A 16,315-nucleotide genomic window follows, 5' to 3' on the forward strand; every position below is an offset into this window, starting at 1 on the left:
GGAATTTGGGAAAAAATTCCCTATCTACTTTTGAAATGATAAGTGAAAGTCAGTTGTGTCCAACTCTTTGCAGTTCCATGGACCATAGTCCACCAGGCTTCTCTGTCCATGGGATTCTCCAGGCAAGAATACTGGAGTGGGTTGCCATTCCCTTCTCCAGGGGATCTTCCTGACCCAGCGATCGAACCCAGGTCTCGAACCCAGGCAGACTCTTTACCACCTGATCCACCAGGGAAACTCAAATGATAAAGACATAGGTAAATCAGAACAGGAATAAGATAATGTGCCTAGAGATCACACCTGCCACAGGCCTTAGTAAACTCAATAAAGGTGGTTATCAGGACTAATTTTAGAGAAGCTTGCTCTGGTTAGTCTCCTTGGTATAATAACTGGAATAAGTATGGTCTCTTGCAGAAAGCAATGTACAGGCCACCATTAAACCTGGGCTGAACTTGAGAGCTCAGAGCCCTTCCTTCTGTACGTGAAAAACTGCAGGTTTGGGGAGACTGTCAACCCCCCGGAAGTCACCCAGCTGTCACACGTCACGGCTCAAAAGCTGACTTGTAGAAATGCGAATTTTAAATTCCCAAATTTACAAATGTTGGGTTTAATGATCTCTTCAAAAGCTAAAATTATTTTCTACATTATTCTCCTACATTAGGATTTCAGGACCCAGTTTTGTGCCATGGTTCTTTTCTCTAACACCCCCCATCCCTCGTTTCTCAGTCGCCTCTGACTCTCTGCGACCTCCTAGACTGTAGCCCGCCAGGCTACATGGAATTTACTAGGCAAGGACACTGGAGTGGGTTGCCATTTCTTCCTCCAGAGTACCTTCCCGACTCAAGGAGCAAACTGGTGTCCCTTACATCTCCTGCATTGACAGGCAGATTCTTTACCACTGAGCCACCTGGGAAGCCCTTTCCTCTAACAAAGGCTTAAGGAAAAATCTGGTTGTTTGAGACAGTGGTTCTTACTTTTTGGTCAATGTATTTGTTGTCCTCAATCGCAGACCGTTTGGAGTGATCGCAGGATGAGGAAGATGTGGACGGAAGGCTTCGTAAGAGGCAGCAGGTGTCCTGTTGCTGGCGATCAATAAACTGCTTCATGAAACTTTCCCTTTGCAAAAGAAGCACACACACATCAAGCATTATTAACGACATGGAGCAAGGGCTGGGATGGCATTTTGCAAGGATGCATTTGCCTGAGCCAAGTGAAAGCAGTGACAAAAGTTCATAGAAAATAAGACCAAGAGGTGTTTAGATTTAATTGAAAATATTATTTGCAAAGTGTTTAATTTAGAGAAAAATTCCTGCATCTTCAGTCATTCCTGTTTTTAAAAAGTCATGTCCCTAAAATTACTTTTATGCAACAATATTCAGTAATTAATGGTATCTTTTGAACCTTATTGTGGTAATAAGATCTTAGTTCATCTCTCTGAATTTTCACTTATCGTAAGAATCCTTGAGAGATAATTTTACACTTCAAGACTCAAAATAACTCAAATGAAACTTCATCTGGTCTCCAAAGCATGGGGAGAATTCAAATAACATCTTTTCAAAATAACTGCTAATCTTGAATCTAATTTGTGACTCTTTTATATACTTTGTATTTTCAGGTTTTAAATTTTTTTTTTTAAATCAGAAGTGCAAATAGATTTTGATTTGAATTTTAAATTTATGGCATGACCTTCAGTCTCATACTTTTATAACCTTCCCATATAGTTGTTTTTAAAAGTAGTTACATAAAAATGTCATATCTGACATTATTCTAGTTATATTTGTAATTTTTGAGCTAGAACTGGAAGACTTTCCTTTAAACATTAAAAATAAGCGTTTTAAAGCATCTGCAGTACAAGTGTTTAACTTGACGGCAAAGGTGGTATAAAATCATATTAGTATGGGTATAAAATGCCATGGTTCCTCTTTTAAAAAAACTGGGAGACAAAGTATATTGTACCCAGATATGGCATTCTAAACAAATGCTGTCACAGTCATCCAGAAACCTGGCCGGTGGTCATTTCTCCATTTAGTTGAACTCACAAGGGTCTCAGAGGCAATTTTATCCTGACATGGTTGAGGGTCAGAGGCCAGTGTCTGCCTACACACCATCTTTGCAAGTTGGACCACCTGCACCAGTTCCCTGGGACATCAAATTCCCGAGAAGCGGTCTCAGGCGGAAGCAGGGGTCGGTCGGCAGTCTTCCTGCCTGGGCTAACACAGGTGACTCTACTGTGGGTGTATTTTTTAAAGGGATCAATGATTTTTAAGAAAGGAAGACAGAGTAGTGGCATGGATAAAAACTTACAAGGAAGCCACGCCCACATGAGTTTGAAAGGGACGAATCAGACTTAAGATGAATGCTTTACAGTGTATTTGAGATAGACAAGTAAGGAAATACTTTAATACCTGATTTTAGGAACTGTAAAATCTGAAGGAAGCTTTGAGATCTTCACCATTTGCGGTCTGTTCGGAAATTTTTCAAAGATGCGAAGTCGCAAAGGGAGCTTTTCCTTGGTGTCTGCGTTTGCTTCACTTTGCTTTAACTAAGGAAAAAATAAGAGGAAGCGGGGGAATCTATATGTCACAGTCTATCAGAATATTTGAATCAAAGGAACAATGAGTTATTACATGAAGAAACAGCAGGTGGCAGTAAAGCCCCACCAAGTATTCAAAGTCTGAGCACTGAGAAAACCAAAACGGAACCAAAACTAAATCAGAAAAAATAAAATCAGAAGAAAAATTTTTATTTTACCCTGAAACATAATCCCCTTTCCGTACCAAATATGATTTTTTTTATTGTTGACTGGCATTATCACTAACATATTTAAACAGCAAAATGTTTCATAAATATGTGTGCTGGAACTAGAAATCAAAAGAATTAAAACAAATAGAAATGAAAATCTCAAGGGGTAATGTTTGAAAGAGGGAAAATGTCAAGGAAATTGATCATTTCTAGTTTAGCAGATTAACGAAAGAAAAACTCAAACTGGAAACAACACATTTGGTACAAAAAGCCAGAGTTTTCTATGCAGTTATAAAGATGCTTGGGAATTATTCAGTTACATGCCATGAGCTATCTGGGGATTAGCAAGCAAATGGTTTTATTATTTGCTTATTTCTACTTCTATTAGTTTGTTTTTATATTTCTACAGATTAGGTTTCACGGAAAATGAGGATTTACATTACACACGCTGAGCTGAGAGGTCAAAAAGTACTTTAAATCAGACAGTCTTTCTTGGTGAGGTTAGAGAAATATGTTTCAAAAGCTACTTCTTATCCCTTGTGGGGTATATGCTTTTACTTTATAATGACAGTCTGTTCTGGGTTTGTGGAAAGATGAATGTGAGAGGCCAAGGAAGCCTTTATAAAGTCAACAGAGGTGGCAGCTCTTCCTTCCTACCATCTGCAGAAAACCAAACTGGCCAGAGAGACCATGAGCGTTATGAGGGAACATCCCAAGTTCAATGCCATTTATGGCTCAGTTGTCCAACTGCTTGTGAGCCCATAGGGAGATTCTATGTCCTGATTCCTAGTTTGGGAAACTTGCCATTTTTTTCTTCAAGAGTCCCTTGGACAGCAAGAAGTCAAACCAGTCCATCCTAAAGGAAATCAACCCTGAACATTCATTGGAAGGACTGATGCTGAAGCTGAAGCTCCAATACCTTGGGCACCTGATGCAAAGGGCCAACTCATTGGGGAAGACCCTGATGCTGGGAAGGATTGAGGGCAAGAGGAGAAGCGGGCAGCAGAGGATGAGATGGCTGGATGGCATCACTGACTCAATGGACATGAGTATAAGCAAACTCTGGGAGATAGTAAAGGACAGGGAAGCCTGGTGTGCTGCAGTCCATGGGGCTGCAAAGAGTTGGACATGACTTATTGATTGAATAACCACTAAAGGAACTATTCTTGCATTTTGGTTTTATATAATATGAATATTTCCCTTACCCGTTTGTATATCTTCTATAGCTTTGTGAGTCATCTTTGACTCTCTGTCTTTGGTGGTGGATCATTTAGGGGAACAAGCCACCATTGTTCACTGCCTTCTCCCTCCCCGAGCAGGACACTGAACACAGCACGGTCTCAGTAATTTGACAGTTATGACAACAACAATGATGAAGAATGAGCTCCCAAAGGTGCAGAACAAACCCTGTGAGCATTTCCAGGAGATGCAGGCAATCAGAAAAACGCCTCCACATAAACAGAGATGCATGAGCAAGAGACATGCTTCCCAAAAGTTTATTGGCACAACTCATAGAAAAATATTTGTAGTGGTAAGTAGAGCACCCAGGGGGAAAGAAAAACAGCTAATATGTTAACTCAGACCAGAGAGGAAGGCAATTCTAAAGGGCCAAAGACAGGCTGAGAAGACAGAACAGAAATGAAGCGTTTAATTCATGCGACTGCTGACTCATTTATTTACACATCGATGCAGTCACTTACAAATCAAATCCCATAGGCCAGGTTCCATGCTAAGCTCTGGAGACCGAAAGATAACTAAGATAGAGTATGTGCTCTCACGGAGCCCGCATTATAACGGACAGTTATAGAAATAGATAATGGCAATAAAATACAATAGCCCTTCCAGCTGAGTCATACACAAAGTGTTGAGCACACAAGGTGAGCAACAAAGGGAGAAATTAGAATAAAAAATAAAGCAGGTGCTGCTTTTCCTTCTAGAGACTTCTTGGCGGCAGAATTGCTACACGTGATCACATTAGTCAACACTGGAGCTGTGGGCCTGCCGGGACTGGGATGCATCTTTTATGAGTCTTCAAAGAGACACAAGGGCAGATGGTATATTAATCAGGATATGCCATCAGAACAAAAACATGGAGGAGCTCTTTTCCTAAACACCTCTCAGCTGGCCCAGTCTCTGGATCCCCACTGGTGATCCCCTGGTCAGAAGCACCCCCTGGCTCCCGCCCACCCTCCCACCGTCACCCCGTGTGGTTTGGCTCCTTCAAATCTACCCCACACCTGCAGTCACAGTCATCTTCTCCTCTTCCGGCTTAAACCCTTCAACGGTGGTCCGCTGCTCTCAAACAAAACTGTCAGCCTCTAGGCTTCAGCAGCCGACTTGCCGTGACCTGTCCCCACCTGTCCCCACCTGTCCCGGCCTCACCTGGCCCTGGCCCACACTGTATTCCAGTCACGCCTGCCTCTCTCAGCTCCTCAAAAGTGTCCTGGCCTCTGACCCAGAGCCTCTGTCGCCCTGGGAGCTCCTCTCCTCCCTTTCCTCTCTTGTTCTTCATGAACTTCTACTTGCTTTTCTAATTTCAGTTCCATCAGCGATTCCCCAAGAAGCTTTCTCTCGTCACCAAGATTTCCCCCTCACGAGCCCAGGGCACAGCGGGTGGGACCATATGGAGTCGCCATGTTGGTGTAGGTCAAAGCAGACGACGAAATCGGTCATTTCTTATGCTTCAACCTAACACACACTGTTCCAGGTTCCTAGGACTGTGTAACAGGTTGCTGTGAGATCAAATTGGTTAAAACAACAAAAACTGATCCTCTCCGCGCCCTGCAGGCTGGAAGTCCCGAGTCAGGGCAGCAGCAAGGCCGTGCCCTCTCTGAAGCCGCCGGGGCAGCCCTCTTCCTTCACTCTCAGCTTCTTGGCCGCCCCCGGTGTCTCCTGGCCTGAAGCTGCGTCACTTCAGCCTCTCCCCCTGTCCCGCCTGGCCTGTGTGATTCCCTGTCTCTCTACTGGAATCTCCCTCTCTTCTCTCTTACGAAGACACCAATCACTGAAATCAGGGTTCACCTTAAACCAGGATGATCTTAACTGATTACACCTGCAAAAATCTAATTTCCCAATAAGGTCCCCTTCTGAGGCTCCTGGTGGACATCACTTTGCAGGGACACCGAAAAACCACTACAGGGAGCATCATTTGAACCTAGCGTGTCTGACCTGAACACTCTCTCTGTCTTTCCTGAGACTGGAAACTCTTGGAGGACAAGGAGCATATGGGGATTTTCCATTATTCCGTATCTGGGGTTGGCCACAATATTTGACACAGAGGAAGCTAAATAGGCATTTGTTGAATAAATAATTACACAGATCAGAGGGTGGAATTACAGTCTCCAGCAGATAACTGGGAAATAGAAAAGAAGGATTTTAGGTATAGTCTAAAGAATGGAGAGATAAGCAGAAAATTTACTACTTGAATAAATTTGTTGGTGTGAAATACAGGTGTCCCTGGATTTACAAAAGAGAATAAAATTAGACTGTGGCGTTTCACCTGAACGTATGTCTGCCACTGATGAACAGAGGAAGGTTTAGAATAAATTTACACGTAATATTTTGTAACATTTAATCAAATATCCTAGAATACAATGTTTAATATATGTATGTTACCAGTATTAAAAAATAATCCCATGCCTATGTTTTTAAAATGGATCTCATCTCATTCTAACTTGTATTAGAGTTATTTATACTCCCTAAAGCTTGTAAGCTCCTTAAGGGTAAGATTCCACTTTTAATTTACTTTTACAGCACCTTCTAGAGAGTAGAAATAGAACAACTGTTTGTGACTAAACGGGTTTGAACTCAGCGTGAGTTGACCATTGCACTGTAAAACTGAAAAAAAGCAGGCGAGAAAATCTTTTGATGACTCAGAAGGCTCTTCAGGATCCTGCAAACTCTCCTTTTGACTATCGGGCATTGCTGCCAAATTGATGTGCCTAAAGGGGCAATTAAAACAGACAAAGAGGGACTTCCCTGGTGGTCCAGTGGCTAAGATCCTGTTCTCCCAGTGCGGGGGCCCAGGTTTGATCCCTGGTTAGGGAACTGGATCCCACACGCCACAACTGAAAAGATCCCATGTGCTGCAACTAAGACCCACTGCAGCCAAATAAATAAATTTAAAATAATAAATAAGATAGAGAACGACGAGCAGCTGCTGGAACAGTGGGCATGTCTGCTTTCATGCTGAGGCACTAATGAGAATCTTCTACCCGTGAGAAGGGGCCTCTTTCTGAGTACCAGGGACCACGTGCTCCTTCTCTTGTTTCCAGGTAAGCAGCATCAGCAAGGATGAAGATACGGCCACCCGGCAACCCGGCAAATCCTCTCCTGGGCGTACACCTCCCAGACCTGTGTGCATGCCCAGCACAGCTACACCCTCCCAAACCCACAGCAGTGTCGTCTGTAAGAGTCACAAGCTTACACTCTCATGTGCCCATCAGCCTCCGAAGAGAAGAGCCAATACCGATCCATTGAAACATCTGAGCCAACGAACAACATCCAAGCACAAAACCGGGGTGAATTTCACAGTACAATGTTGAGCGAAGGAAGCCAGATAAAACAAACAAGCACACACTGAATGATCCCATGAATATAAACACCGGGCAGCACCAGTCTGTCTGCTTGGTACCCAGAGAGCACTGGGGTGAGGGAGAAGCTTGGTGACTGGATTGGTTACAGGGAGGGGCTTTGAAGCTACGGTCAATACTTAACGAGCTGGGTGCTGGGAGGCTTCAATTTGTAAAAATTCAGCAAAATGCCTACTTCGCTTCTCAGGTGGCACTAGTGGTAAAGAACCCACCTCCGAATGCAGGAGATGCTGGAGACAAGGGTTAGATCCCTGGTGGGGTTGGGGAGATCCCTTGAAGGAGGGCATGGCAATCTACGCTTGTATTCTTGCCCGGAGCATCCCATGGATAAAGGAGTCTGGTAGGCTACGGTCCATAGGCTTGCCAAGAGTTGGACATGAATGAAGTGACTTAGCACACATGCATGCATAAGTATATTATAGTAAAGTAAAAAGTTTTTTTTTTTAAAGACCAGATAATGCATTTGCGTACAATCATTTAATTCTTACTTCACTGCTATTAACCTCCATTACCTTGACCATTTCTTCTTCCCTAGCCCATGATCAGGACTGAGCTACAAAAAAATAAAAAGAAGAAGAAAGTGTAAGATGGGTTTAGAGGGTGTGTGTATGTGGAAGGAATGGGCAGTGGAGGGGGATAAGGCAGCCAGGATAAAGGGATGTGTTTCATAGTATTTTGAAGCCACTGTAAAGTTTCTTTAATATGTGATAAAATGGTATTATAGCTTTTATCCAACTTCATTCCCCTTCTGCATGTAAGCACAGATTTTCCAAGATTAAATTTACCTTGATGCAAATGAGTGAATAATATGGATTATGTTGGATATACTGGGTAATAATCTAAGATCATTATACTATATCATAAAAGACCTCAACATACAGTGTTTGCAATTGTAAATTTCCACTTAAAAATTATTTCAAAGATTATGATTCTTGAACGGAAGAAACATAGCGCAAAGAATCCCAGGATTTTTTTTTTCTCTATATTGAAAAACCTAATGCAAAGAACAGTCCAAAGGAAGGAGGTTATAATGGTTTCAACTGAGCATGAAGTCTGGCTGGAGCAGATAGACTACACGATAGCTTTGCAATAGACTCACATGATTTGAAAAAAAAAAAAAAGACATTTTGCAAAAAGGAAATTAGAATCAAAGGAAAAAAATTTCAAACCTTGAGCTTTAAAAAAATATATAAATCATCTCAGCTCAGCGCTATTCTATGGCTCGGCATCTGTCTTGCTGAGATATCATTGCACACTGGGCGGCTGAAAGCCTTTTCCTTTACTTGTGTTTCTCAAGAGAGTTGGGAGTGATTGGTCTGCATAACACATACCCTGTTCTGCCTCATCGCTTAAATCTTCCATATTTCAGCCTGGGCTTTCTTCTGTTAAAATATTCAAGCATTATTCGGTTTCAGTGCCTGTCTGAATGCAGCAACAAATAACTGAATGAAGGATTACGTTAAATAAAAAATTTTTTTTTCTAACTTTTGGTGTGATTTTCTAAAAGAAAACAATTTAAAAAGTGTCAGGCTTGGGGAAGCTTCTCATTTGAAAATCTAGTTCATGCTGGCTTGAAAAATGTGGATAGATCTGAGGGTTAACGTAACTGAAGAGTATTTTGTGGCTCTTCCAGATATGAACAAGGACCAGATTTTGCTCAGTCTGGAGGAAGGCTCCTCTGTGTCACCTGAGTAAATCAAAGTGGAATTCTCTTTGCTTCTTTCCATGACAGCATTTGCTGGTTTTTCTGGATTGATACATGACTCAGTAAATCAGAATGGAGACTCTTCCTAAAGCAAAACTAGTAGTCTTCAAGGAAGTTTCTCTATTTTGTTTTTGTGATTTTACAACCCAAACTGCAGATGCTTTATCGGCAGTATTGATCAAACATGTTGGTTTTTTATTAAAGTCTCTATCAGTCAATCATAAAGAAAATCAACCCTGAATATTCATTGGAAGGACTGATGCTGAAGCTCCAATTCTTTGGCCACCTGATGCGAAGAGCCTACTTGCTGGAAAAGACCCTGATGAAGACTGAAGCAAAAAGAAGAAGGCTGAGCATGAGGTGGTTGGAGGCATCACCGACTCAATGGACATGAGTTTGAGCTAACTCCAGGAGATAGTGAAGGACAAAGGAGCCTGGCTTGCTGCAGTCCACGGGCTCACAGAGTCAGACACGACTTAGTGACTGAACAACAGCAGCAATGACATCCCTAAGCTGCACTGTGGACATTTCATTCACTTTCATGCTCTTGAAAGAACTTGCTCTGAACCTAAGAACTTACAGGCTTTAAACATCCTGCAGAAAGTTCTTTGTGCAGAAATTGAGGTACTATTTCCAATAAGACTAAGCTCGCAGGAAATGTTAGCAACTTACTAACAGAAAGAAAACTATTAAAAAGCTGGAAAACCAAATTATGCTGAATGGATGTTTTCCTTCTATTAATATTATTGTCCCTTAAAATCCTATTAATGGAATGAGAGGTTTCCTTGAGACAGCAATAATGAATAGAGTTTGCTTTTGTGCGTTTTTTCCTCTAGGTCCCAAACAACTCTCTCTTACATTTTAATCTGTCTTGTGTTATTCAACCAGGACACAGTTGTTCCCACTAGGGAATTTACTGAGTCACAGAAACAGGTTTATTATGATCAAAAATGCAGGATTTTTTTTTTCTCTGCTTCAAATGAAATTATATTAGAGTTCCATGTCAACTAGATGCTTGGTTCTTGTTACAAGATGAATAGGGAAAAAAAAATACAGACCCAAGGGAATTCAGAAGATACAGTTTTGTGTGCAACTGTCTTCCCCATTTTGCTTTAAGAAAATGTTGGAGATAGCATAGTCTATCAGTAAAAAAGAAAGAAGATGTAGATTTAAATTTTGGTTTTGTTCTATAATCCCTTAGCTGCTTTAGATTTCAATGTGCTCAAATGAAAAATGAGGATCTTCATTCTTTTACATAAATGCCAGATATATAAGTGAGATAGCATATTGCCTGTAATTTGAATTACTCAAGGGAAATGTGGTATAAAAACTAAAGTTATCACCAAGCCCCAGCAACTGCCGGCTCAACATGAAAGTGGTCTCATCTCAGTGAGGGGGCTAAGTGAAGAGGGGGCAACACTCATGCTGGAGACCCCCTCCTCCTTCCATGCAGGGACCACCTCACCTGTTCCCACTCACTCCAATTTCCTCTCCTTCACTGTGTGGACTGATTTATTTTCTCAAGAATCTTGGTTTAAAAAATGAAAATAGAGAAAATAGAATTCCCTGGTGGCCCAGAGGTTAGGACTCCATGCTTCTGATGCAGTGGGCATGGATTTGATCCCTGGTAGGAGAATTAAAATCCCACGTGCTGAAAGGTGTGGCTAAAGAAAAAAAAATAGAGAAAAGCAAACATTTTCCCTGAGCTTGTGTTCCTCTCTCTTCTCCCTTCTTTTTCAAACTTGCTTCTTGAAACTTGCTTGCCATCTACTCGGCTCCTCTGCAATAACTTCCCTGCATCCTCTCTTGAGTCCCAGGTCTCTCCCACCCTCAGTGGGTCTGCTCCTGATGGAGCCACCAACAGTTCCAGGTTGGAGAGTCAAGTGGTCACTTGGTTGACCAGGTTAAAACCGCTCATGGTCACCCCTCCTGCCCTCCTAGCTGGGTTTCCATCTTCATCCTGTCCCTTTAAATCGATCTTACAGGACAGCTAAGGAAGAAACACCATCTTGTTCTAGATCTTCAAGTAATTCAAGGATTATCAATTATGTTGCTCTTTGTTGTTCAGTTGCTCAGTCATGTCAGATGCTTTGCGACCCCATGGACAGCAGCACACCAGGCTTCCCTGTCTTTCACCATCTCCTGGAGCTTACTCAAACTCATGTCCATTGAGTCAGTGATGCCATCCAACCACCTCATCCTCTTTCTCCTCCTGCTCTCAATCTTTCCCAGCATCAGGGTCTTTTCCAATGAGTTTGCTCTTGGCATCAGGTGACCAAAGTACTGGAGCTTCAGCTTCAGCATCAGTCCTTCCAATGAATAATCAGGGTTGATTTCCTTTAGGATGGACTGGTTATGTAGAGGAGAAATTCTGATCTCAGCATGGCTTAAAGCATTCCCTCACACCTTGCCCTTACTCTCTAACAATACTGGTTTGTATGTCCCCCCCGCCGCAGTTTTATTTCTGGTTCCTGCCTCAGCGTACACCTCCCCAACACTTGCAGTACGCTTTCCTTCCACACTTGGTCATTATAATACAGCTTTCCAAAACCATCTCCTCTAGGATGATTTCTCAGAATAACAATAGCTACTTGAAGTAGTAAACATGTGCAGATACTCTGCTGAACACTTTGCTCATTGCCTCATTTACTAACATGCTTTAGTCCTCAATGTAAGTACTTCAGCCCCCTGATGTAAGTACCATAATTAGTTCTGTTGTGTTATAGGTGAGGACCCCTAGGACCAAGGAGCTCAAATCTGTTCCTGAAGGTCACACAGCTAGAAGGGGTGCTCACTGGGGTTTGACCACAATCTTTGAGATTCCAGAACTTCAGCTTCTTTTTGGGTATGGGGGAAGCTACTCCAGTCATCATCAGAGCATGTGGGCTTAGTTGCCCTGTGGCAGGTGGGATCTTAGTTCCCTGACAAGGAGTCAAACCATGTCCCCTGCCTTGGAAGGCGGATTCTTAACCACCGGACTGCCAGCGAAGTCCCCAGAACTTCAGCTTCTAAACATTATTTTAGACTGTCTCATCAAAATAACATTTTCAAGCAATAGATGCATTTTTATTTCTGCAGTATGGTACCTGCTATTTCTTTTATATGAAACATGTTTCCCCACTTTCTTAATAAAATCAGATTCATTTTTTTTAGACACATCTTTTTGACCTGCCTCCAACCCAAGGGAGGCACGCCTTCCTTCTTTGGGTCTTCCCCTAGTGCTCAGGGCTTCACACTAAGGCTCCTAATTCTGTGTATCTCTCCTCTATTAAGCTGACAAGTTTTAATTAAGGGCAGGACTCTTCGTGGCCCCAAGCCTAGTACTGGACGCCTGTACACACACGATAAGGATAACACAACAGTGATGAGACGAGGAACAAAAAAGGCAGCCAAGTGTGGCCCACAGACAAGCTGAAGGGGCCCATCTGTGATATTTCCCATCACTCAGTTACCCTTTCCTTAGGTTCTTTACAATACAGAATCAGTCATGCTAACCAGCACAGATGACTCTTCTGATTTCAGATAAGCCACGTTATTAAGACGAAGAGGAGTAATGACAAGCCACATCAGATTTTCCCTCAGAAACAAACTCATAGAAAGTGTTTTGTTCCTGATGAAGACTATGCTTCCAACTTTGTAAGATTAAAAAAATTATAATTGACTATAAATTCTATACAACGTATTTGTGGTATAAAGTTTTACAAACGTATGGATTCTTGAACAGGACAACACACCAGTCAATTTATGACTATATGTTGTGTTTTTAGAGCTTTCCATAGAAAATTCTAATCTCTTTTAAAATCTTCTTTATTTTGAAATAATTTTAAACTTACATAATAGTTACAAAGATAATACAGAGTTCCTGTACACCCTTGACCCAGTTTTTTCTCATGTTAGCATCTTACATAACCACAGGACATTGATCAAAACCAAAAAATTAACCTTGGTCGACTACTTTGAACCAAAATGAAGAATTTCTTTGGAACTTCCCAAATTTTGCATGAATGCCTTTTTTTTTCTGTTTCAGAATCCCATCCAGGATTTCACATTATATTTCACTGTCACGTCGGACACCCTTTTGTATGTGCGTGTGTGTGTGTTTAAGCTCTTCCTTACTTTCTGGCTCCACAAAAATACTTTAGTCTTATCTTGTGTTTTCCCTGCCTCAGCTTGAGAATCAGCCAGTTCTCCAAAGAATATTGATTTCTTTTACTGGAGAATGGTTTTTAGAAACAAGAATCTTAGGAGTGGGTTTTCTTGATATTACTGGCATGTCACTGCTCCTATGTTCACCCAGAGGAAAGAGCTAGGAAATATATGTATGCATATGAGCCCTTGTGTACACACACATCTGTATTTAGTATCTACTTATTTATGTGTTCCACCTTAGTTGACAGGTAGCTAGTAGCAGTGATGACATTTACCATAGAAGAACCCCACACTTTACACTGGAGGTTTGGAAGACACAAATTTTGTCCTGGAGTCTATACACTGGGGTCTTGAACTCAATTCACACACTGTCCCCATAAGGAATTTCTTTTCAGACAACCACCATGCCTTTTGCAACTGCTACTCACGAGTACGCCTGTGGTAGATTATAGAGTCGTTCAATTTTGCATCCTTTGATTAAAAGGGCTTATTAGATGCACTATGAAAACACATCAGCACATTTCATGTAAAACAACACGGAAATAGGGGTAACATCAAATAAAATAGCACACGTATACATTTCTCATTTCTTAATAATAATCTAAGTCATTCTTTTAATATCAGAGTAAAAAATACTCAATAGTCATATGGCTGTGAGGATGCCAGCCATGTCCTGCATCCACTGTGTGCTGAACAAGGGCAGCGGGTAGAATGTAAGGAAAGACCCACAGTGCAACCACTAACCCCCTGGTATGAATGAAGGAAAAGACTGACCACTGTTCTTAGGTAAATGCCATGGCTTCCTGGCCACTTTTGGTTGTGAAAAATCAGTCCAAGGAGTCCAGACTCATACCTGAATCAAGCCTCACTCCCAGTCTCCCATCTCCAGGCTCCTCCTCTCTGAGCTGCAAGGGTGACTTCAGTTCTAGAGCTGGGAAGGGGACAAGGTCTCTTCATTCATTCATTCATTCATCTCCTTCTTTGGGTTCATTCAGCTCCTCCAGAGCAGAGGCCAGGATGGAGAGTTAGGAGGACAAAGCATTGTCTGAGGAACCCGGCCACATTTCAGGGTGGCCCTCTTTGTGGTCTGGTCTGGATCTACCCTGCTCAAAGCTGATGGCCTTCTGTAAGGCTGACCAGTGTTAAGAGGCAGAGACACAAAATTCCTGCCTGCAAGGAATGATGTTGACTAGACCAAGGCTGGGCTGATCAGACCTTCTCCCCTTAGGAGGCTGAACTTGAGTCAGAGAAAGTGTTATTTGTAACAGAACAAAAAGTCAAAATTTACATGAGACAAAAACAAAGCTGGATTATTTACGTTTCCCTAAGGGCTTCCCAGGTGGCAGTAATGGTAAAGAACCCGCCTGCCAGTGCAGGAGACATGAGACATGAGACATGTGTTCGGTCCTTGGGTTGGGAAGAGCCCCTAAAGAAGGGCATAGCAACCTACTCCAGTATTCTTGCTGGAAAACCCTATGGACAGAGGATCCTGGTGGGCTATGGTCCATAGGGCTGCAAAGAGCTGGACTCGAAGGGCAAAGCACCAGTACCATTAAACCTTGTTTTCCTTTATGTGTTAGTTACTCAGTCATGTAGGACTCTTTGCAAGCCCACAGACTGTAGCCTGCCAGGCTCCTCTGTCCATGGAGTTCTCCAAGCAAGAATACTGGAGTGGGTTGCATTTCCTTCTCCAGGGAATCTTCCCAACCCAGGGATCGAACCAGGGTCTCCTGCATTGCAGGCAGATTCTTTACCATATAAGCCACCAGGGAAGCTCTGTTTTTCCCTTAAGGCTGCAGTATCTCTTCCCCCCTCAACCCTATACAATTGTATCCAGATTGACACCTTCCACTATCATGCCAATACAGAGAAAGTCTCTAGGATTGAAGTGTCAAAGAGGTCAGGGATTTCTGTCTGGTTTGTCTGCTGACATATCCCTCGTGCCCAGAACACACGCCTGGCCCATGGCAGGCTCTGGATAAACAGTTGAGAATGATCAGGAACATCCCTATTTGTAACTCCAGCCAGCCAGCCCTCACTCCTAAACTTTAGACTGATACATGCAACCAACCATTAGGTCTCTACTCAGAGTCTCACTCACACCAGCCCAAGACAGAGTGATGATCTTCTCTGTGCTAATGTTTCCTGGTTCAGTGAATGGGACTGTCATCCATCCAAGGAGATGAACCTGAAACCAGGAGTCATCCTTGAGATGCTCATATATGTCCTTCCACCCACAAAAACACTAAGGCCCTGCTGATTCTGCTTCCCAAATAGCTCTCCAGTTCACACTGCCTCCCATCCAAAAAGCCTCGAGGGGCTCCCTATTGTTCTGGGGGCAGAGGGAAAAGTTCTTGGCCTTTTTCTCCAGACTCTGCATGGTCTAAGCCCCACTTACTTTTCTACACTCACTTTACACCACTTTTTTCTGGGGTCATGCTGAACATGTTTCCTTCTCTCTGGAATGTTCTTTCCTCCCCTCTGATAGCTACATCTCCATGAAGTTCACCGCTGCTCCTTCTTCATAGCTCAACCCAAGTGTCTCTTTCTGCTTCCCCACCTCCCTGTCCCCCATCTGGGTCCAAGTCTTCTAGGAATTCCTCACTCAAATGCTGTTCTTCTCTGCAGAAATGTCATCTCACATTATAAATATCTATCCACTGCTTTGATTATTTGATTTATGTCCAATTCCTCCACTAGGCCCTCAGCTCCATGAGAGCGGAGAATTACCTGTTTATTCTTGTCTGCTTCATGCCTGGCGCAGTGCTGTGCACGTAGTAGGGACTTGAAGATTAAAGGAATTGAATGAACACGCAGAGAACAGAAACGCTCTGGGTAGAATGGACAAGTAGATGGACTTCTTGGAACAAAGAACAGAAGGGCTGTGTGAAACTTGAGTCCTGAAGACATCAAGGCAATGATACCTCGTGTCCTGTGCTTAGGCACCCAGAGGACAACACTTACTACCTCATTCCTCAAACAAGTCTGAAAGCAGCTACCAAAAGCCTTTCTGCAATTCAGTGACAGCCAGACACTGCAGAAAACTGAAACCAATTGTCACTTTTTTTCTTTAGAACCATAATAATCCTCTTTCCCATTGCCTGTGAAAGGATCTGATGAGAAAAAG

At 42.5% G+C, this 16,315-nt stretch overlaps 1 protein-coding gene across 5 annotated transcripts in view; it reads right to left on the minus strand.

The window, feature by feature from the left end:
• Positions 1 to 16,315, minus strand: part of NALCN (sodium leak channel, non-selective) — a 303,303-nt gene that overhangs the window by 90,948 nt on the left and 196,040 nt on the right. For all 5 annotated transcript variants that reach the window (XM_025000161.2, XM_059892311.1, XM_059892312.1 and 2 more), the window contains 2 exons: positions 2,406 to 2,542; positions 975 to 1,116 (listed from right to left, as the gene is read on the minus strand). In XM_025000161.2, the coding sequence (XP_024855929.1) occupies positions 975 to 1,116; positions 2,406 to 2,542 (279 nt within the window). The remainder of the gene's footprint in view (positions 1 to 974; positions 1,117 to 2,405; positions 2,543 to 16,315) is intronic.

The sequence above is a fragment of the Bos taurus genome, chromosome 12, assembly GCF_002263795.3.
Source record: "Bos taurus isolate L1 Dominette 01449 registration number 42190680 breed Hereford chromosome 12, ARS-UCD2.0, whole genome shotgun sequence".
Taxonomy (NCBI): Eukaryota; Metazoa; Chordata; class Mammalia; order Artiodactyla; family Bovidae; genus Bos; species Bos taurus.